Source organism: Pipistrellus hanaki (genome assembly GCF_964339955.1).
Source record: "Pipistrellus hanaki genome assembly, chromosome: 17".
Taxonomy (NCBI): Eukaryota; Metazoa; Chordata; class Mammalia; order Chiroptera; family Vespertilionidae; genus Pipistrellus; species Pipistrellus hanaki.
In genome coordinates, this window is record NC_140519.1 from 14,162,541 (window position 1) to 14,186,270 (window position 23,730).

General features: G+C 38.9%; 1 protein-coding gene across 5 annotated transcripts in view; it reads left to right on the top strand.

The window, feature by feature from the left end:
- The window catches only part of STAU2 (staufen double-stranded RNA binding protein 2), a 222,254-nt gene that overhangs the window by 17,888 nt on the left and 180,636 nt on the right, over positions 1-23,730 (top strand). For 3 of the 5 annotated variants that reach the window (XM_084865006.1, XM_084865005.1, XM_084865007.1), the window contains 3 exons: positions 8,205-8,335; positions 12,677-12,836; positions 21,430-21,565. In XM_084865006.1, the coding sequence (XP_084721132.1) occupies positions 8,222-8,335; positions 12,677-12,836; positions 21,430-21,565 (410 nt within the window). In that variant the 5' untranslated portion in view covers positions 8,205-8,221. The remainder of the gene's footprint in view (positions 1-8,204; positions 8,336-12,676; positions 12,837-21,429; positions 21,566-23,730) is intronic. The other 2 variants (XM_084865009.1, XM_084865008.1) reach the window with 1 other exon arrangement.

Genomic DNA, 23,730 nt, shown 5'->3' on the forward strand with positions numbered 1-23,730 from the left:
AGCAACGGGAAATTTATAGCAGTAAAGGCATAAAGCAGCAGTTCTTAACCTTTTTCATCTCATGGCACACATAAACTTAATTCCTAAAATTTGGTGGCACACCAAAAAAATACATTTTTTTGTTGATCTGACCAAAAAAGGGTATGATTTTGATTGATATACAAAAATAAAAAATAATAGTAATTACCTACACTTTGTTCCAAAGTGATTTTTTAAGCCCAGCTTGTGTTGCTCAGAGGTTGAGTGTCGACCTATGAACCAGGAGGTCATGGTTCGATTCCTAGTCAGGGCACATGCCTGGGTTACGGCTGGATCCCTAGTGGGGGTTGTGCAAGAGGGAAGTCAATCAATGATTTTCTCTCATCATTGATGTTTCTATATCTCCCTTCTTCTCTGGAAATCAATAAAAATATATTAAGAAAGATATCGAGCCGAAACCAGTTTGGCTCAGCGGTAGAGCGTCGGTCTGCGGACTGAAAGGTCCCAGGTTCAATTCCGGTCAAGGGCATGTACATTGGTTGCGGGCACATCCCCGGTAGGGGGTGTGCAAGAGGCAGCTGGTCGGTGTTTTTCTCTCATCGACGTTTCTAGCTCTCTCTCTCTCTCTCTCTCTCTCTCTTCCTGTCTGTAAAAAAAATCAATAAAATATATTAAAAAAAAAAAAAGAAAGATATCAAATTCACAAAACTAAATCCACAAGCAAACTCATTGATTACAATTATAAAATGACCAAACGAAACAATAACAACAACAAAAACAAAGTGACTAAAAAAAATCAGGTGCCTATACTTGTACATAGGATTTCTGGTGCCAAAAATTAACCAATCAGATACAGTCTTAGGCAACGTGACCAATAAGAGGCAAGTATATTATCTGAACTATATATTTATGGTTTAAGACAGGGAGTTCTCACCAGGTGGCTATTGTTGTGTTGGCTGTTGTCATTTTTTTATTTGTTAATCTAAGGGAAAAGAGGTCAGTGCCCCTGAATAAGGAGTCAGGAATTACATGTTTTAAAAATTCTTGTGGCACACCAGTGAGCCATGGCACATGGGTTGAAAATTGCTGACATAAAAGAAGAAGAAAGCTCTAAAACATATAACCTAACTTTTCACCTTAAGGAAACTAGAAAAGAGGAACATATTAGATCTAACACTAACAAAGAAAGGAAATAATAAAGATTAAGTGGAGATAAACAAAATACGGAATAGTAAACAATATGGAGAATCAGCAAAACCATAAGTTTCTTTGAAAAGATAAACAAAATTGACAAACTTTTAGCTAGACTGGCAAAGGGAAAAAACACATATAACTAAAATCAGAAATGAAAGTGAGGATATTACTATTGACCTTAAAGAAATAAAAATGATTCTAAGAGAATAGTATGAATAAATACAGGAAAAAATTGTATAACCTAGATGAAATGGGCAAATTCCTAGAAATACCAATTATGGAAACTGACACAAGAAAAAAAATAGAAAATATGAACAGATTGAATCAATAATAGAAAAAAAAATTCCTCCTAAACAAAAAAAAGTCCAGGACCAGATGGCTTCACTGGTGAATTCTACCAAACATTTAAAGAAGAATTAACACAAATCCTTCTCACACTCTTCAGAAAAATAGGAGAGGAACGAATACTAACTTATTCTGAGACCAGCATTTCTCTGATACCAAAGCCAAACAAAGACACCATGTGAAAAAAATTTTTTTTCTAAGTGGAATCATACAGTATTTGTGCTTTTGAGACTGGCTTGTTTTACTTTGCATAATGTCCTTAAGGTTCATCCATGGTGTAGCTTGTGTTAGAATTTATATTTGTTAATGCTGAATCATGTTCTGTTTATGTACACACCCATTTTATTTAGCCATTCATCCATGCGAGCACACTTGGGTTGCTTCCATCATTTGGCTCTTGTGAACAGGGGTGTGCAAATATCTACTCACATTTCTGCTCTTAGTCATTTTGGGTTATATACCCACAAGTTAAATTGCTGAATCTTATGGCAATTCTATGTTTAATCACTATTTTTCATAATGGCTGCTCCATTTCACATTCCCACTAATGAACAAGGGCTCCAACTTCCCACACTCTCACCAATACTTATTGCTAATGGTCATTTTAATGGGTGCGAAGTGGCATCTCTTTGTGATTTTGATTTGCATTTCTCTGATGATTAGTGATGGTGAGGATATTTTCATATGTTGGTCACTTGTATGTCATCTTTGAATAAATGTATTCAAGTTTATTACACATTTTTTGATTGGCATATTTTTCTTTTTTTAAAAATATCTTTTTATTGATTTCAGAGAGGAAGGAAGAGGGACAGAGAGAGAGAAACATCAATGATGAGAGAGAATCATTGATCGGCTGCCTCCTGCATGTCCCCTACTGGGGATCGAGCCTGCAACCCAGGCAGGCATGTGCCCTGACTGTGATTTAAACTGTGACCTTCTGGTTCATAGGTTGATGCTCAACCATTGAGCAACACCAGCTGGGCGGATTGGTGTATATTTTTGTTGTTGAGACATAAATGTTCTTTATATATTCTGTGTATTAATCCCTTATGAGATATATGATAGGCAAAGGCAGTGACTTTTGAGAGAAGCAAAATCTGAGGGAATTCATTTTCAGCAGACCTGCACTGCACAAGGTCTTAAAGAAGTTGTTTAGGCAAAGAAAATTAGTAACAGATGGAAATTTGGATCTTTGAAAAGCAATGAAGAGTGCAGGAAATTGTATAATACGTGGTAAATATAAAAGACATTTTCTAGGTTTTTAACATTTAAAAAGACAATTGATGATTCAAAATAAAGTTAACAGTTAATTGGAGGCTTATAACATACATACTTAGGCTGAGGCCAGTAGCATAAAGAATGGGGCGTGGGAAAGGGACATAGAGCATTGTTAGGGCTTACACCATACATGCAGTGGTATAATATTTACTTGATGGTAGGCTGTGTATATTTTAGAGCCATCGCTCTAAAAATAAAGAAAAATAAATTATAAGCCCATAAGGGATATAAAATTGAATACGAAAATATAATAGTTCAAAAAAAGGTAGGTAAAGATGAAAAAGGAAAAAAAAAACACCACACAGATGGGACAAAAAGTATCAAAAGAAGGTATATTTTTTTCTAGTTGACAGGTAGTACATAGCTTAGGGTCATTTCTGAGGACCGTAAAGGCTTGGATATATGGAACCTCCATCTGTTTCCTTGGGACTTGCAAAATAAGATGGTATTAAAATTAGTGGTTTCAATAACTGTCCAAACATCTTCATTGCCCAATTTATACCGGGTCCAGGCCACGTTGCAAAAGATTAGCCTCTTTTTATGAGCGACTTGGTCAGATTTCTTCCAGTGGGTGAGCGTGTGCAGGAGGCAGCTGGTCGATGCTTCTCTCTCATCGATGTTTCTAGCTCTGTATCCCTTTACCTTCCTCTCTATAAAAAAAAATCAATAAAATATATTTAAAAAAATGTCTCAGAGATCTAAGTATGCAATCCCAATTATAAAGCTGCTAGAAGAAAACATAGGAGAAAATCTTTGACATCTTAACTAGGCAATGATTTCCTAGATACAACAGCCAAAGCACAATCTGTATCTGAACAAATCGATTAATTAGACATAGTTAAAGTCTGTTTTTCAAAAGACGCTGCTAAAAGGATAAAAGGAGAAGCCACATACCGAGAAAAAAAATCTTTGCCAAACGTTTACCTGATTAATACTACTTGTATTTAGAACTTCAAATAAAACAAGAAGGAAAAAGAAATAACCCAATTAAAATGGGTAAAATATTCAGATAGACACTTCCCTACAGGATATATATATATATAGATAGCATATAAAAATGAAAATTTGTTCAACCTCATTAGTCATTAGGGAAATACTGGTTAAAACCACAATGGGAATGCACCTGTTCGAATGGCTCAAGTAAGAAGACAGACAATACCAAATGCTGGCAAGGCCACACTCTTCTAAGCAGTGTTGAAATCCCACTTAGTTTCATTTGAAAAGTCAGAGATTTGTAGGCCTTACACTTATGGCCTCCTTTTTTAAAAATTACAGTTGACATACAATATTATATTAGTTTCAAGTGTATAACATAGCGATTAGACAATTATATAGTTTATGAAGTGATCCCACCCTACTCATAAGAGTAGTGTCCATCTGACACTGTACTGAGTCGTTACAGTATGATTGACTGTATTTCCTAGGCCAGTGGTCAGCAAACTGTGGCTCCCAAGGCCACCTGTGGCTTTTTGGCCCTTTGAGTGTGGCTCTTCCACGTACAGTGCGATTGAAACTTCGTGGTCCATGCGCAGAAGTCGGTTTTTGGCTCTCAAAAGAAATTTCAATCGTTGTACTGTTGATATTTGGCTCTGTTGACTAATGAGTTTGCCGACCACTGCCCTAGGCTGTACTTGGCATCTGGTGACTGACTATCTTATAACTGATTTATGAATTGCTTTGAAACAGATCCTGCAGCATCTTTTGTTTTCAAGAAATTTGATGGCACTGGAAAGAGCTCTGTCAAGGAGTTAAGACTCATGAGATTTCTGATTAAATAGAGGAACAGCTACTTACAGTTTTAATCATTTTGTAAAGCAAACAATTTCTTTTTTTTTTTTTAATATATTATATTTTATTGATTTTGTACAGAGAGGGAGAGAGATAGTTAGAAACATCGATGAGAGAGAGTCATCGATCAGCTGCCTCTTGCACACCCCCTACTGGGGATGTGCCCTCAACCAAGGTACATGCCCTTGACTGGAATAGAACCTGGGACCCTTCAGTCCCCAAGCCAACGCTCTATCCATTGAGCCAAACCAGTCTCAGCTAAAGCAAACAATTTCAACCAGGATTAATTATTTTCACATTTACCAACTTGAAACAGTTGTATTTTGCTATAAAGTTTTATCAAAGTGAGGTCTTGCCGAAACTGGTTTGGCTCAGTGGATAGAGCATCGGCCTGCAGACTCAAGGATCCCAGGTTTGATTCCAGTCAAGGGCATGTACCTTGGTTGCAGGCACATCCCCAGTGGGGTGTGTGCAAGAGGCAGCTGATTGATGTTTCTAACTCTCTATCCTTCTCTCTTCCTCTTAAAAAATCAATAAAATATATATTTAAAAAAAGTGAGGTCTTGCAGGTGTTTTGCATACCCTTCTTGCCAAAATTTTACTCACACATTAAAATGTTTTATTGGGTGCATGTTATTTTTATGAAGCAGAAAGTCAAAATTAGTGGAATCTGAGTTTAATACCATGTTATTAGTTACCACTTTCCTTTAATAGATTTCAAGCCTATGCTGTTAAGACTTTTCTTACCGAGCTAGCATGGCTCAGTGGTTGAGCATTGACCTTTGAACCTGGAGGTCATAGTTTGATTCCCCATCAGGGCAGGCTCAGACCCCATTAGGGGGTGTATAAGAGGCAGTCAATCAGTGATTATCTCATCATTGATGTTTCTCTCTCTCTCCCTCTCTGAAATAAATAAAAATATATTTGAAAAGAACTACCTTTTTGTTGTTACTGTTGTTAATCCTCAACAAGGATATGTTTCCATTGATTTTTAGAATGAAAGGGAGGGGGGGAGACAGAGAAACATCGATGTGAGAGAGACACATTCATTGGTTGCCTTCCCACATGTGCCCTCACAGGTGTCGGGGATCAAGTCTGCAACTGAGGTACATGTCCTTGACTAGAATCAAACCCGGGGACCCTTCAGTCCAAGGATCAGTGCTCTATCCACTGAGCCAACCCCGCTAGGGCCACCCTTTTCTCACTGTAAAATTGTCACCTTGTGCTTGCCATGTTCCTAGAAGTTTTGCCATTGTAACAGATGAATGTGCGGCATTGCTGAGTTGTCAACATTGTACACTAACAGAACAAATGCTAGTTCAGTGTTATGCAAAACTGCCTGATTCTTACCAGACTTTAATATTTTCTCATTTTTAATACATTGGTCGTTTTTCGTTTGGCTTTTTTTTTTTTTTGATGTGCAGGTAGCTGTGTTTGTTATCTGTTGTGCTTGAGTATCTAATGTCACAGTGTGTGCAGACCAAGATGGGTTATAGCCCCAGGTCACCTTGTGTTTGATACAACGACTGGCTCTGGAACCATCTATGGAATGTTTATCTGAATGCTACACAGTTGGCTAAGGAGTAGGCAGGTTTCCTCAAAACTCCCTTGACTTACTCTTGTCTTTTTTGTGTTGTTCCAAACAATAATGATTACTAGGGTTTTTTTTTGTTTTGTTTTTTTTTGCTTGCAAGCCACTTAGAATGGTTTAATTGTAGAATCAGTAGTCATCTGTATTGGCCCTATAGCTGATTTCTTAGATTCTCTTTCCTTTTACTTCTGCACTATTAGGTAGTTTTCTTAAAAAGTAATTTCTTAATCATAATGATTATGATAGAGTTATTCTATGAATTTATTGGTCTTGTAAAGAGCTTTAAAAAGTTAAAAGAATACAATTTTCTACATTAAATCTTGCCATAGAACATTTGAACATAAAGTTCCTGAAACCAGCTGTTTCCATTTATTTAATGTGTTCTCCACACATTGTGACTCCAGTTTGAGCAGGAGGTGATCCGTGGGCAAGGTGTGACACTGATACATGGGAGATGAAAGAAAAACTAACATGCAACTAATGTGCCTGTAAGGGAGATGAAGGAAAAACATTAGGGAAAATAATTTAATACAGTATTTGGGAAAGTTCTGAAGCTGTAATAATATAATGTAGAGTCCCATACATTTAAAAATCTTAACCTCATAACAGCCTGTGCGTTAAGTAGGATAGATTTATGGCCTTTCCTTTGCAGATAAAGGAGAGAAGGCTTAGGAAATTTAAGTGAAAGTAATTAAGACCTTGCAGGTTAGGAAAGGATTTCTTAAGGCCTGAAAAGCATAAGAGATTGATTAGTAGTTTTTTAAAATATAAAATATATAAAATGACCAATAGAAAGCAGGACAGAAGCAGTTCCCAGAAGAGAAAACCCAAATGATCAACATGAGCGGATGAGTCCCCTCACTTGCAGTCTGTGGATGCCAATTAAAAGAGGGATGGGTGGGGGACCATAATGGGATGCTATTTGTCAAGGTTTAGCTTATCACAAAGTACCCGACCATACCGTGTGTTTTCAGTGTTGAGAGAGACGGTAATTATCATGTTGCTAGGGAAGGTAATTGGGTACAATCATTCTCAATGCCACTTGGTAAGGTATTTTTTACCTGTGTGAGTGAAGAATTTGAAGCATTCTAAATGTCCATCGGTAGGGGAGTGGGATAAGAAATGGGTATGATCTTGTGAAGGAAATTATACAGCAGTTAAAAGGGATGTACTGAATATATAAGTTACAATTGCAAAAACATAATGAAAGAGTGAAGAAATTGGTGAAAATGATATATTTATTATTACTCTTTATGTGGCTGTAAAGCCACATATATCAAGACTGTATTTCTTCTTGGATATGCATGCATATAAGTGTGTTTACAATATCCCAGAGGGATATATTTTAAATTCATATAATTTTGGTTTCTTAGATAAAAGAAACTTAACTATAAGGTAATACTGTTGGTTTTTTTAATAAGACTTAAAGGAAACATGGAAAATGTTAATTTCCATTCTGGATGCTAAGGACGTAGGCATTGTTAAATTATTCTTTCTATTCGTACTTTCAAAATTTTGTTTAAAAAAAGAAAAAGAAGTTATTATAAAATAGTAGTTGAAAGAACTAGTACTTAAATTTAGGACTTGATTCCCAAGTCTAGAGCTTTTCAGTTAATATGCTGCCTCAAGATGAGAAGATACTGAGTTTCATAGTACTAAGAATCAGGAGGATTATGTGTTTATGCTAAAATTTTTTTAAGAGGAAAGAAAAGTTACAAGATAATTTAGAAATTGTTATTATCCTATATTATTTTAAAATCTTTGAGCATGCTGTTATCATATGTGTGTAGAGACAGCAACCTCAGCACTTAGGAAAAAATTACCCTCATGTATTGCTTAAACTGTGATTCATATTTCTGTTGCATGTCACGGAAGACAGTAGATGATTTGAAACTTTAACATAAAATTTGTGAAAAATAACTTAATCCAACTAGACAATCTGACCTCAAGCTAAGAGAGTCAAAATGAGCTTTTCTTCCATTGTGTGCAGTCAAGAGTGACAAAAACTTCACAGCCTTTTTATTTACAGCTTCTCTCCAAGATAAAATGGCAAAGCCCAAAGAGAAAACTCCAGTGTGTCTGGTAAATGAGTTAGCCCGTTTCAATAGAGTCCAACCCCAGTATAAGCTTCTGAGAGAAAGAGGGCCTGCTCACGCGAAGGTAAGGCTTGAAGCCAGGCGGTGAGACGCGCTTCTCAAAGTCTATCCGATTTATCGTCTAGGTTTCCATTGTGCTTCATTTTTTGGGGGGAGGGGGTGGCAGATGTCCTGGAGGCTCTGAGTTCCATATGAAAAATATTTTAAAGTCTGTAACTAGACAGCTTTGTAGCTTTTTATGGTTTATAGAACTTAGATACGGTACTTCACAAAGTCACATGAGATAGGGCTTTTTGATTTCCTTTTTGTAAACTAAGGAACTCCGGCACAGAAAAGTTAAATGACTTGGTTAATAGCTCATAAATGCCCATGTCAACATGAGATATGTGCTCTTTGGCTCCCAAGTGTAGTGTTCTTTCCATTAAGTAAATAGCTGCTGAGTAAATAAAACTGTGAGTACAGCGATGGTTAACTAGTCGTGAGATATCTTTTCCATTGTTTACTGCTGAGGCTCACCATTTATGGAAGTTGTCTAACCGGTATTGTTGCCCGGGCATTGGCTTGTAATATTGTTCTTGTAAATGGAAAATCAACGTATTTCTGTATATTGCCTTACATGTTTACATGTGTACATGTTTTAAAGAAATCTGTAGCTGATGCATATGTGTTTGAATTCTATTCATCTGTTTAGGAAAGTCTCAGTTGTGCATAAGTTTCCTTGGTACATTTAAAATCTTGGATATTGGAGATTATGATAATGACCATCAGTTCTTGTATAGCATGTGGAGGCAATTGATTCTGTAAAAGTTGATTCATTTTTGTAAAGCAAATAGCTCTTGGATTGTTAAATTGTTTTCTTGCATCTCCTTTAAAGAAGGAAAATAAGATGAAATTAAAATCCATCAATTTTGTCTTCTATTAGAGGCTTTTAGGAACGGTTCTGGGCAACAATTTACATAATATCTTTTGTGTAGAGAAGAAGGTTATGGCCTTGGTCTACCTGTCTAATCGTATATCCTCCTTCATACCCGTTAATTCATACCCCTTTCTCTTTTTTTATATTTTTATTGGTGATTGGCTGCCTCCTGCATGCCTCACACTGGGGATCAGGCTCGCAACTTGGGCATGTGCCCTGACCGGGTATTGAACTGTGACCTCCTGGTTCATAGGTCAGTGCTCAGCCATTGAGCCGTGCTGGTGGGCATGCATAGGATTTTTTGTTGTTGTTAATCCTTACTCGAGGATACTTTTTCATCAATTTTATTTATTTATTTTTTTTTTTTTTAAGAGAGAGAGAGTCGAAGGTAGAAAGGGAGGGAGGTAGAAAGAGAGAAAGAAAGAGAGAAATATTGACTTGAGAGAGCCACGTTGATGGGTTGCCTCCACATGCCCTGAACGGGGATCGAACTTAAATTTTAACATAACATTCATGAAAATAACTTAATCCAAATTTATAATCTAACTTCAAGCAAAAAGAGTCAAAACAAGCTTTCCTTTCATTGTGTATAGTCAAGAGTGACACAAACCTGCAACTCTGATATGTGCTCTTGACCGGGAATCAAACCGGTGATCCTTTGGTTTCGGTGCTTGGGCTGATGCATTAGGCAACCGCCCAGGGCAGTAATGTATAGGATTTAAAAAAATCCTTGGTAAATAATTATTGAGTATTTACTACATGACACTCACTATCCCTGCACTGCAGCGTTCTCCTCTGCAGATTCTGTAATGTCACTTTTTACATGTTCTGAATGCAAGTTCTTCCTTAATGTGCTTGGCAAATATTCCCTCCTACTCTAAGTCTTATCTTTGCCTTTCAAAGAGCAGTTGTTAGTTTTGATTAATTCCCTGATATCCATTTGTTCTCAGATAGATGGTGCTTTTGGTGTGGTATCTAAGAAGTCTTTGCCTCATCGGAGATCATAGGGATTTCCTTCTGTGTTAGCTTCTAGATGTTTTCTAGTTTTTGGTCTTAACATTTAGGTCTAACTGCCATTCTGACTTAGTTTTTTATGTGATGTGAGATATGGAACAACATCCAGATTCTATAAAACCAATAGCTTTTGATTTTGTCATTGTTGAAGAGTTAATTCTTTCTCCACTGAATTGCCTGTGCCCCTTTGTCACCAATCAGCTTGGACTCTGTTCTGTTGTTCTATTTTCTCATCTTTATGCTGTGCTGTTTTGATTACCGTACCTTTGTAAGACATGAAATTGCACAGTATTAGCCCTCTAATTTGATCCCTTTTCAGGATTGTTTTGGCTATTTTACATCCTTTGTATTTTCATATGAATTTTAAAGTCAGCTTTCCATTCTGTAAAGCAGATGTTATTTTGGATAGAATTGCCATAAATCTATAGCTCCATTTGGCAAAAATGAAGATATTAGAAACATTGAATCTTCCAATCCATCCTCAAAATCTATCTCTCATTTATTTACTCTTTAGTTTCTTTCAGAGATGCTTTGTAGTTTCCATTGAGCAGGTATTTCACATCTAGGTTTATCCTAAGTATTTCATATTTTTGATGCTATTGTAAATGTTATTGTTTTTTATATTTTAGTTTCTATTTGTTTTTATTTATCATTGCTGTCCTATGAATGTTCTTTATTTATTCTTCCCTAATTGCATTGGCTAGAACGTACAGTACAATGTTGAATAGAAGTTATGGAAGCCAATATCTCTATCTTGTTCTTGATCTTATGGGCAGCCATTTAAAATCTATTTTCTCAATATATTGATTTTTTACAGAGAGAAAGGGAGAGGGATAGAATTAGAATCATTGATGAGAGAGAAACATCAATCAGCTGCCTCCTGCATGCCCCAACTGGGGATGTGCCCGCAACCAAGGCACATGCCCTTGACTGGAATCGAACCTGGGACCTTTCAGTCTGTAGGCCGACACTCTATCCACTGAGCCAAACCAGTTAGGGATAACTGGAGACCTTTTGGGGCATGGGTCAATGCTCTTGCCAGGGCCCTGCTATGTTCTTATTTATCTATCTTATAAAAGATCAGAGACATTCTTCTCCATAACCACAGTACTGTATCATCACTCAAGAAATTTGACTTTGACTGAAAGTCTTATTTGATAATATATAGTCCAGTCAAATTTCCTGAGTTGTTCTCTAAATGCCTTTTCTATTTCTTTGTCTTCCAAGTACACATCCAGTCAAGGGTCATTTGTTGTACTTTATCATATGCATTCATATTTCTTGAGCATCCTTTAATCTATAATAGCTATTATTGTTTTGTTTTTTCCCCCTTTCATGACATTGTTATTTTCGAAGAGTCTAATCCAGTTACCTTATAGAATATACCATCATCTGATCTGTCTGATTGTTTCCCTGTGGTTAGATTCAGGCTAACATTTTTTGGTCAAGGATATTCAGTCTTCTCACTGGGTCATATCAGGAGGTTCGTTGTGTCAGTTCGTGTGATTATTGATGATTTAATTTAATCACTTGGCGAAGGTATTTTCTGTCTGACCTCCTTTCTGCAATTATTTATTTTTAATTGAAAAGCATTTGGAGTTAATATTTTGTATTACTAGAGAGTACTAAGTTATATGTGGAGTAAAATAGTGGATTGTGTTCGTACCCTGTAACTTGATTCTAAATTCTCAAGGTGAGCAATAGGTTTGGGGCTCATGAGGAAATGTGTGAATGGAAAGTTAGGGTGTGAAGTGAAGGCTGACAGCTGGGACCGGCTAGGGCGGGAACAGTTTGCAGGGTTTTAACCTGCTGTTGGTTGGGGTGCTGCAATCGGGTTTGAGCTTTAGGAAGATAGTCTTAGCAATCATGTGGGAGGTGATTATGTCTGAGCTAATGATGGTGAAAATCTGACTCCAACGCAGCGTCACTGGCAGACAGAGAGGAGTGAGAAATACTCAGGAGGTTAAAATGGGCTGATTTTGGTGACTGGCTAAATGGTGATTGTGGAGGATTGAGAGAATCTTGGTGACATAATATTTGATAGGATTGCCTGACTTATTGACTCGATCATGCTAAGGATGAGTTTAAGGAATTTAATTTTATAAAGTGTTACAGAGACAGGGCCTTGTGGATTCCCTTACAGTTTCTCTTGACTCTTTGTACTTAGTACTCTGCTTTTTTGAGGACTGTTTGAATGGCATTAACAACATGATCCTTTTTAGGGACGTGATTTCTTTTGACTTTCTTACCTCAAATGCTCACGTATGCCTTTCAGCCTTTGGCTAGGTCAGAACAGATTTGGCACAAGCTCTTAAAATTGGTTCACAAGGTAGAACCATACGATTTTTTTGCAAATGATCTGTGGGGGACCTCTAGCTCTAACATGTTGATTCTGCGGTGTATCTGTTTTTCTCTCGGAGGGCACGTTCGATTTCCTGAAAACTTTTAATGTGTTTCTTTCTATGTTTTCCTAAGATGTTCTCAGTGCAGCTGAGCCTCGGTGAGCAGACATGGGAATCGGAAGGGAGCAGCATCAAGAAGGCCCAACAGGCGGTGGCTAGTAAAGCTCTGACTGAATCTACACTCCCCAAGCCCGTTCAGAAACCGCCCAAAAGTAATGTCAACAATAACCCAGGTATGAACGGACTCCTTTCCTCCGTCATGCTGTGTGTTCTGTGTGTGCTGGTCTGTCCGTTACTGTCCCTCTCACTTCCTTTGTCAGGCCAGCTGTATAGTCAGCAGGCGTATTAATAGTACGTATGAGAAAGACAGGTGAGTGATCACTGAGTGTGAGAGAATGAAGAAGGTAATTGTAATTAATTAAAAATGTTGCCTTAGCCGAAACCGGTTTGGCTCAGTGGTAGAGCGTCGGCCTGCCGACTGAAAGGTCCCAGGTTCGATTCCGGCCAAGGGCATGTACATTGGTTGCGGGCACATCCCCGGAACGGGGTGTGCAGGAGGCAACTGGTCGATGCTTCTCTCTCATCGATGTTTCTAACTCTCTATCCCTCTCCCTTCCTCTCTGTAAAAAAAAAAAAAAAATCAATAAAATGTATTTAAAAAAATGTTGCCTTTGTGGATACTATCATGATGCATTACTGAATTTTTCTTTCTTTAAAATTTTTTTTTTTTTTATTGATTTTTTTTTTTTAGAGAGACAAAGGAAGTGAGAGGGACAGAAACATTGATGCTGTCTATCAGTTGTCTCCTGCATGCTCCCCACCAGGGACTGAGCCCACAACCTGGGCATGTACCGTGACCCTTCAGTTCATGGGACTGATGCTCAACGGAGCCACACCAGCCGGGGCCATTACTTACTTTTTCAATCTTGGGCAAAAAGAAATTGGGATACAAAGAACAGAAATAAGAGTGAATTTTCCCCTAAAGTAAAGATAGAAATGTTCAATTTTTATTTTTCAATATGTCATATAAAATTTAATAATTAAAATGGTTATTCTTTTTTTTTTTTTTTTTTTTTTAGCTTAATGAAACATTTAAGCATCTTATTACTCTGTTTGTTGGTGTAGAAATGATATTCAGTTTAGGACATTCATATGAAATTTAGTAAGGAGCCCACAAATAAGAAAGCAAACCCATCTGTGTTTAATAAATGAATACTCTGATTTTAAGCTCCTACTAATAATTTAAAAAAGTTGTTCTGCATATAATGCCACAACATTATATGTTCAGTAACCTATTGGGCAGAGGCAAACCTGTGTTGGACATGGTGCATGAATTCACAACATCAAATTAATAAAATTTCATAAGTTTAGTACCAGCCCTACATCCTTTTACTTATTCGTTAACTTATTAATTCAGGTAGTTACTTCTGATCAATGTTGCTTTAGGTGTTTTTGTGATGGAGTACGAAAAGACATTTTGCCTGCCCACAGTCACCCTATAATCTATTTAATTATAGTTCACAGGCTTATGTTTGTAATCAAGTCAGACACTTCTTGTGCTCACGTGGCACCTGTTCCATAGACACAATCTCCTTTTGCAAGAGCTGTTCTTTCCAGAACTCCATGACTTTCTTACTACTGGGCCTTTTGCTTCTGCCCAGCTGATTCCAGTATTTCTTTTTTTAAGTATATCTTATTGATTTTTTACAGTGAGGAAGAGAGATGGAGAGAGAGTCAGACACATCAATGAGAGAGAAACATCAATCAGCTGCCTCCTGCACACACACACACACACACACACACACACACACCCCTGCCCCACTGGGGATGTGCCTGCAACCAAGGTACCTACCCTTGGCTGGAATCAAACCTGGGACCCTTGAGTCCACAGGCTAATGCTTTATCCACTGAGCCAAACTGGTTAGGGCTGATTCCACTATTTCTTTTTTAAATATATTTTATTGATATTTTACAGAGAGGAAAGGAGAGAGATAGAGAGCTAGAAACGTCGATGAGAGAGAAACATCAACCAGTTGCCTCTTGCACACCTCCTACCGGGGATATGCCCGCAACCAATGTACATGCCCTTGACCGGAATCGAACCTGGGACCTTTCAGTCCACAGACCGACGCTCTACCACTGAGCCAAACCGGTTTCGGCTCCAGTATTTCTTAAGTAAGTTTAAAGAAGGCAAACTATTATTATAATAAAAAAACAACAACACGCCTATTTAGTTTGAAGTTGATAAGAGGCTAACTACTTATTTGATTTTTAAAATCTCCTTAGATTACTGGATGATCATTAGTAATGATCACCACCACTACTTCTATTTATTAAGAACTTACTCATATATGTAGATCTAAGAAGTATGTAAAATGTAAGATGTTACGGTCATATATATAAATCACAGAACTCAATGAATGGTAAAGGTTAAGTAAGTACCAAGTGAATGATAATGGCCATTGGTGTTGTCAGTAATACCAATGGCAGGAGGTAGCTGAGGTGAGATGTGGGTCTTGACTGGAGAGTGGGCAGGCATGGAGGAGAGGAGAGAAGACTACTCTGAGAAAAGGCACTGGAATTGGAATCTGGACAATTGGTTTGGTTTTAAAAAAAAGTTGTAGATGGTTTTTAGTTAGAACAGGTAAGTGACCATTAAGGGATAAGACTGAAGATGTAGCCTGGCTGGTGTGGCTCAGTAGGTTGAGTGTGGTCCCATGCATCAGAAGGTCCCAGTTCGATTCCTGGTCAGGGCACATGTCCAGATTGCAGGCTCAATTCCCAGAAGGAGGTGTCGGGGAGGCAGCCAATCGATGTTTCTCACTTTGATGTTTTTCTCTCTCCCTCTCCCTTCCTCTATCTGAAATCAATTAAAAAAATTATATATATATATATATATATATATATATATATATATATATATATATATATGACTGAGGATGTATTTAAGGAGTGGATTGTGATGAACTTGAGTGCCAGCTTTAGGACATAAAGTTTTATCCACACAGCAGGTCCTCGATCACCTTGTTTCATTAGTTGCTGCAGGAACTTCACTCCCGTGTCTATCACTTAGCCTCTGGGGACGTGGCCTCCTCATACAGGTTTCCATTTGGCTTAAAGTCGAAGTTAAAGGAGGACTTAGTTTGGTGGATTAATACTTACGAGGTGGTGGGTGACATGTTTAAAAAAGCATTTTAGGAAGTTCAATTTGACATGTAAATGGAAGGTAGAAAATACTAAAAACACGATCAGGTAGGAACCCCCTGCCATAGTTTATGGGTGAAGAAACGAGAAAAGAAAGTCATGTGCACTGAGTTCTGTCTGCCCCTGAGCTGCAGGGCTGTTGGGAGTGGTGGCCAGAATGGAGCAGGACAGGAGTGCCTGACCCAGTGGCTGCCGCCGGCCCAGTGGCTGCCGCCGGCTCAGTGGCTGCTGGCCCAGTGGCTGCCGCCAGTCCAGTGGCTGCTGCTGGCCCAGTGGCTGCTGGCCCAGTGGCTGCCGCCGGCCCAGTGGCTGCTGCTGGCCCAGTGGCTGCTGCCGGCCCAGTGGCTGCTGGCCCAGTGGCTGCCGTCGGTCCAGTGGCTGCCGGCCCAGTGGCTGCTGCTGGCCCAGTGGCTGCTGCTGGTCCAGTGGCTGCCGGCCCAGTGGCTGCTGCTGGCCCAGTGGCTGCTGCCGGTCCAGTGGCTGCTGGCCCAGTGGCTGCCGCCGGTCCAGTGGCTGCTGGCCCAGTGGCTGCTGCTGGCCCAGTGGCTGCCGCCGGTCCAGTGGCTGCTGGCCCAGTGGCTGCTGCCGGCCCAGTGGCTGCTGGCCCAGTGGCTGCCGCAGGCCCAGTGGCTGCTGGCCCAGAGGCTGCTGCCGTGGCAGTGCAGTGCTCTGCAGGGCGGTTGGTGTGAATGGAGCAAGAGCGTGTGTGCGGAGCTCTGGGTCAGGCCCACCTCGAGGGTTATTGTGGAAGGCACAGCAGCCCAGAGGCCAGAGGAAGGAAGCAGGACCGAGCCTGAGGGCCAGTGGAGATGTCTTTCCCCTGTTGGAGGTGGCAGTGAGCGGAGAGAATGAGTAGATTTGGGGGTAAACCTTTAAGATGGAGTATAATCGGATGCACCAGCAGGCGCACGCCTCCCGGTGGGAGCCCTGATGGATCTTGGCTCTTTGATCGCTTTGCCACAGGCTCTGCCAGGGCCCCAGCCCTGTGCAGTGGCTACACAACTGCAAAGGGAACGCTGCTCTGCTGTCTCACGTCTCACCTGCATTGTGCCGGCTCGCGGAGCCGTACGCCAGGTGGCTTGTTTTTCTCAATATTATGCTTGTGAGAATTATCTGTGTTGTGTTCAGCAGTGTCACATTCCATTGCTCTATAGCAGGGGTTCCCAAACTTGTTTGTGCCATGGTAGACCCCTTGCCATGTTTTTCGGTTTTGGGTAGACCCCCTACTTACCTGATATTGATTTTTTTGTAAATTTCTAACTGTAGTGAAGTTTAGTGTTAAAATTTAATAAAAAAATAATGTACCTACTTTTCTCCGGCATTCTCAAACAAAATAACACTGACTCACTATAATTTGTATGATAAACTACCAGTTTATATTTTTAAAAAATATTTTCTCAGCACTTTCCTATTCAAGATTCAGGAAACGAATCTTGAACGTATTTTTCTCACATTCATATTTATAGAGTGACGAATTGAACAAGTCGGTGCAAGTTCGCGAAGCTTTGAGACAAAAATTGGCAAGAATGTTTACTGCGCGTATGCTTGTAACAAGATGATACTGGTATATCATTATGTGCAGGTTTTTATCCTACAACTTACACAATTTTATAAACATATATAATAAATTTTTTACTTCATAGGTACTTTTATAAATAATTTATATGTTTTTATATTATAAGATAATATGATGTAAGTAAATAGGTACTATCAGTGTATGTTGAGATCCACTATCGTGGACCCCCATTTTCATTTCATGGACCCCCAAATTTTTTTTCCGCTGACGTAGACCCCTTGCAGGTTGTCATAGACCCCTGGGGGTCGATATAGACCACTTTGGGAATCACTGCTCTATAGTATCCCATTGCATGAATATCCCACAGTTTTCTTAGTCGTTGTACTATTGATGGAGGTTTGGGTTGTGTCCAGCTGGGATTATGATTTAGAACTAATATTGTTGTGATCATTCTTGTACATATACTAGTACATCTCTGTCGGGGCTGTGCCTAGGATTGCAATGGTTGAGTCATAGGTTATGCACATGTTCATGCTTAAGTCACACCAGAACATGAATTAAGGCCGGAAGTTGATGAACACAAAAAGGACAGGTGTTCTTGCATCACAAGCTTCTATTTCTGGATCTGTTGGAAAAAATGAGAAAGCTATTTAGGCATCAACTAGACGCAATAAAGGAACCAACAAGGGTTTTAGCCAAACTGAATAGTGAATGCAACAATTAAAGCATGTTCTTTTTTAAAATGTATTTTTATTGATTTCAGAGAGGAAGGGAGAGAGAGATAGAAACATCAACAATGAGAGAGGATTACTGATTGGCTGCCTCCTACATGCTCCCTGCTGGGATCCAGCCTACAATCGGGGCATGTCCTCGGCCAGGGAATCAAACCAGTGATCTCTGGTTGCATGGGTTTGAAATGCTCAACCACTGAGCCATACTGGCCAGGCACCACAGTGATTTTTTTTCTTTTGTGATTTAAAACAAGAGAAACATTCTTTCCCAATGGGTGATTTTTAGAGTACAGTACTCTTTTTAGATTTAATAGTTGGCATTCTACCCAAGAGCTTTTCTTCCCTCTCGTTTTTTTATTTGTTTGTTTATGTATATCACCACAGATTCCTGCATTCCTGTTTAGCTTAGAGGCGTGTAATCTATCATTATTAATTTCAGTTCTCACCTTGTCCCAGATTTGGCCAGTGGTATGGCCCCTTCTAGTCAATCCCCGAGTCCTTCTGTATTTCCTCCTCATTCTCTGGTCATTTCTTCCTTTCTGGCACAATAGCTGATCCAGGCCGACTGGTATTTTCCTGGCCCTGGCCCTGGCCCTGACCCTGACCCTGGTGCCAGCCAGGTCCCCAAGGAGCCCTGAAATCCATTCATTCTTTCAACACATATTTATTGAGAAACTACTGTGATCTAGGGACTGTTCTAACTTCCGACAAAGCTGTGGCCTCAAGTGTCAGTGATATGTGGCAATTTCTTTCACCTGCCACATACTAGAAGTCCACGATTGTAGCTATAGACGTTTGTATATCTAATTAGCCTTTTTATATTTATCGCCGATGAATGTAGACATTTCCTTCAATGTGGCTAAAACCCACTGAAAAAGCGTCCTGTGGGTATAGTGTTGCTTCTAGCCGTGTGACACAGAAGGGTTCCTGGGTAATGATTCTCTCTATGTAGCCTGTGCCCAATTGAAGATAATGGTCCTGAGCATGACATGGAGGAAGCTCCGAGTTTGAAGTTACTCTGTAAAGAGTGTTTTGTGGGAAAACATCACCGCCTTTGTCTAGTGGAACAGTAGGAGACCTTTTCCTCCAGAGGGGAGGACCCCTTTCAGCACGGTTTGTGCTTTTCCGCTCCCCTTCTCTCCTTCACAAGGACCCCGTGTGACCTGGAGGCTGCTGGTGTCTGTGATGATGGCAAAGGAGAACTCAAAATGACAAAAATCTTACAGCTGATTTACATGTTAATTATTAAACTGGAGTCTTCCTGAAGAGGATTGTAAGCTTTTAAAAGGCATAGACTGCTCTTTGGTGTGGATTCAGATCTCTGGAAAACTGTGAGGCAGTCCGTAATAAAGTTAAATATAAACCTACTCTTGACTTAGCAGGTCCACTGCTAGGTATCCACACCCAGAGCAAGTGAGTGTCAACGTGGCTTTTCACTTAACAGCCCCAAACTGGATACAATCCCAGATGTCCCAGCGACAGCAGATTAGATACACTGGCATGTTCATTCATGGGAATATTCAGTGATGAAATATAGTTTGAATTACTGATATATTCAATAAAATCATTATGTCGAGTGAAAGAAGCAAGACGGAATGATTCCTGTTCGGATTCGAAGGACGAAACGGATCAATGATGACAGAGGTCAGAATGGGTCCCTTGGGGAGGTCGGTCTTGACTGGAAAATGGCATGAGGAACCTTCCGGGTGATGAAAACATTCGTACCTTAATCTGAATGAGTGTCTACGTTCATGGAGCTATATGCTTACGGTTTGTGCATCTTATTTCTCCCTTGGTAAAATACTGAACAAACGAAAGACACAAGAAAATTCCTTCATGCTGGACTTTCTCTTCCTCTGCCCTGTGCATAAGATTAAATTAGGGATTTGGACTGATTCAAATAACTTTGCTTTTTTTCCTTATTCTTTCCCACCTCTTCCTTTGTCCTTCACTCCCCATATTCCCCCCGTTTCTTAACCTCGGTTTATTCTTGTTCCTTTAAACTCTTCCATGGTTTCACACGAATTCTTTAGGGATGAGACCCCGTGAGCAGGTTCTTGAGACTTGGTGGGTTGCTTGTGGCCTGGGTGGCTACCAGGGCTGCATTGGGGTCAGCCCCAACACCTTTGCTGGTGCTCTGGGCGGCCCCGGGTTCACTGTGGCAGGAACCAGGCCCGATTTTGTATGTGATGAATGGAGTCTTAAACGTACAGAATTTACATTGCAAATAAATCTTACTTTCTAAGAAAGCTTTCGATTTATTTTTGTGATTTGTTACGCGGAATGAATGTAAATATATTTTATTAAATAACTTCTTTTGGTACTTAAAATAACTTGACATAATTTTACATTGTGCATTATTCGTTATATAATTATTTGAACTTGTACTAAAATAGAGAGAGTAAGATAGAAAATATCTCTGTACCTATCCCCAGCTTCAGTGGTTATCCACACATGATGGCCAACCTTGTTTCATTTTTTTAAAATCCTCACCCAAGGATATTTTTCCATCGCATTTTAGAGAGAGTGGAAGGGAGGGAAGGAGGAAGAGAGAGAGAGAGAGAGAGAGAGAGAGAGAGAGAGAGAGAGAAACACACCTCAGTTGGTTGCCTCCCTGCATTCTTATCACACACCCTGACCAGAAGGGGCACCGGGGATCGAACCTGAAACCAAGGTATGTGCCATTGACAGGAAATCGAACCTAAGACCCTTCTGTGCACAAGCCGACACTCTAACCACTGAGAAACACCAGCCAGGGCCAATTTTGTTTCTTATCTCTCTCTCCTCTGAGTTATTTTGAGACTAATCTCAAATATATCACTTCATCCAGGCATGCTTCTGTATGTACCTATGAAGATTATCTGCAGAAAGCATTACTTATTGTATTCCTTTGTCCTGTTGTTGGTTATAGAATAAATTCAAATTTATTTTCATTAGATAAATCCAAGAATTACTGATGACTGTGTTCCTTGCTACTTTTAGTTGCTCAACTGCAAATACAAATAAAAATATTCACAGATGATAATGCTTAATGATTAGATAATTGTAAGTTTTCTGGGATAAGTAATGAGGAAATTCAACACGTTCTTAATAATATCTGAATTGAGCAATCTGTGAAACTTGTGTTTGCCTTGTTTTGAAATAGTATCGCTATAAAGTTGAATTTTGGGCCATCCATTACTGTACGGAAAATGTTGCAAACCCCCAAATCCCAGATTTCATTTGGGGAATGATTTTCCTGTTTGTTTAGTTTGTTTATGCACCTCCTTGGAAAGTCAGACCTACTTCCATGGTGTTTTCATGTAATACAGAGAGAGCTGGCACGATTCATTAGGGAAATGCTTCACTGTGTGCCTTTGCTGTGTGCCTTCACAGGTAGCATCACCCCCACCGTGGAACTGAACGGGCTTGCCATGAAGAGAGGAGAGCCTGCCATCTACAGGCCACTGGATCCAAAGCCCTTCCCAAATTACAGAGCTAATTACAACTTCCGGGGCATGTACAACCAGAGGTGCGTCTGCCCTTTTGGCTTTGTTCTCACTTATTAGTTCGTGCGTGTGGTAAACGGTTCTGAAACTTGAGGCGTGTTTTCATTGTAAACAGTATTGACTTCAGGCATATTTCATGGGACTTGGATAAATCAGACTCTCAGGCATATGTCACTTAAAAGAACAACTGGTTTTCAGGAACTAGTTTTTATTGAGTCACGAGACCCCTGTGTTTGTGTTGGGTGGGGCCATGTTTTAAAGCCATTCCGCAGTCTAGTGCTGACTGCCCAGTCGACTGCTCATTTCTTCACCAAGCAGGTGTTTTCCTTAATTTGTCCGAATATACTGCAAGCATGAGTGTTTATAATTTTTTTAAAGACAGTTTTTCATGGTGGATAAAAACTGTGAAATTATAGGACACATCAGTGAAATTTAGTACTGTGAAAAGGAATAAGAGCCTACTCAAATTCTCTCCTATAAGAGTTTTAATAATTTATAAAAAGTTTGTTGGGAGGATTTACTAAGTCTTTCTGTACATATCCATAATTTTGTGATAGTTATAAGTGTAACAGAATTTTATTTTACAAGCATGGCAGAATTTTTATAAAGGTTTATAATCTTTTTCTGATTATTGGTAAAAGTAATTTAACTCTTTATAGAGAATGTGAAAAATGCAGAAAGATAAAAAGAAATTATAAATAATTTGCAACCCCAGATTTAACCACCTTTAATATTTTGATGTACTTTATATATATTTTTTACTCTACATATAAACATATTTAACCAAATTGAAGTTACCCATAATATGCAATTTCTGTATTACTTCATGGAGGTATATATGAATGATAAAATGTACAAATCTTAAATGTACTTCTTGATGACTTTATTTGATTATTTTATTTATGTATATGTGTAATTATAGTATTTGATGACTTTTTACCTGTGTGAATCCTCATTTGTCACCATTCCCCCCCCCCCCCCCGCCCCCCTCCAGGACTTCCCTCCTCCCTCCTCCATGAAGTAACCACTCTTCTGTCCCATAGACTAGTTTTGCCCGTTGCTGAACTTTATATAACCAGACTCACACAGCATCTACTCTTCTGCATCAGACTTTTTTCACTTTATATAATGTTTTTTTTTTGTTTACTTTTCTTTTTAGGGATTCATTTATGTTTCTCCTATCTGGTTTTTGCTCTTTTTTTTTTTTTTTAAAAAAAATATATTTTATTGATTTTTTACAGAGAGGAAGAGAGAGGGATAGAGAGTTACCGTGTTTCCCTGAAAATAAGACATCCTCCGAAAATAAGACCTAGCGCATGGAAAGATAAGACATCCCCTGAAAATAAGACCTAGCGAAACTTTGGGAGAAAAAATTAATATAAGACACTGTCTTATTTTCAGGGAAACAAGGTAGAAACATTGATGAGAGAGAATCATAGATCAGCTGCCTCTTGCACACCCCCTACTGGGGATGTGCCTGCAACCAAGGTACATGCCCCTGACCAGAACTGAACCTGGGATCTTTCAGTCCGCAGGCCGACGACGCTCTATCCACTGAGCCAAACCGGTTTCGACTGGTTTTTGCTCTTTTTTTTTATTGATGAGTAATGTTCCTTTGTATGACTATATCATAATTTGTTCATCTCATGTACATAACATTACCTTTTCACTTAATATAGTGATCATTTTTCATATATTTAAGTAATCTTTGAAAACTCTTTTTAATGGGTATTAATGCTTTATAATATGGTCAAGGTATACTTTATAAGTATATAATTAGGTATAAACAAGGAATATTTTATAAGTATACAAACAAAAATACCTTTTTGATCATTTAATGGGTTTCCCTTTTTATGATAGTTATAAATAATGCTGCAGTAAACTGTCTTTTATACCAATTTTTGTTTCTATCACTGATTATTTCTTTATATCACAGATAGATTACTGCAAGGGGGTATTGGATTAAAAAGAATAATGTTTTGCTCAATTACATTAAACTTTTTACTCATTTTTAACAGTATATTTCATTGCATTCTGACATCACAAATTGGGTTTGAATGCATTGTCTTGTTTGATAGTTAAAAAGTGGAATATTTTTAGTTTGGTTTTATTGATTACTTGTGAGACCGAACAGATATTCAAATATTTATTAGTTGCTTATCCTTTTTGACTTTTCTTTTTGACTTTG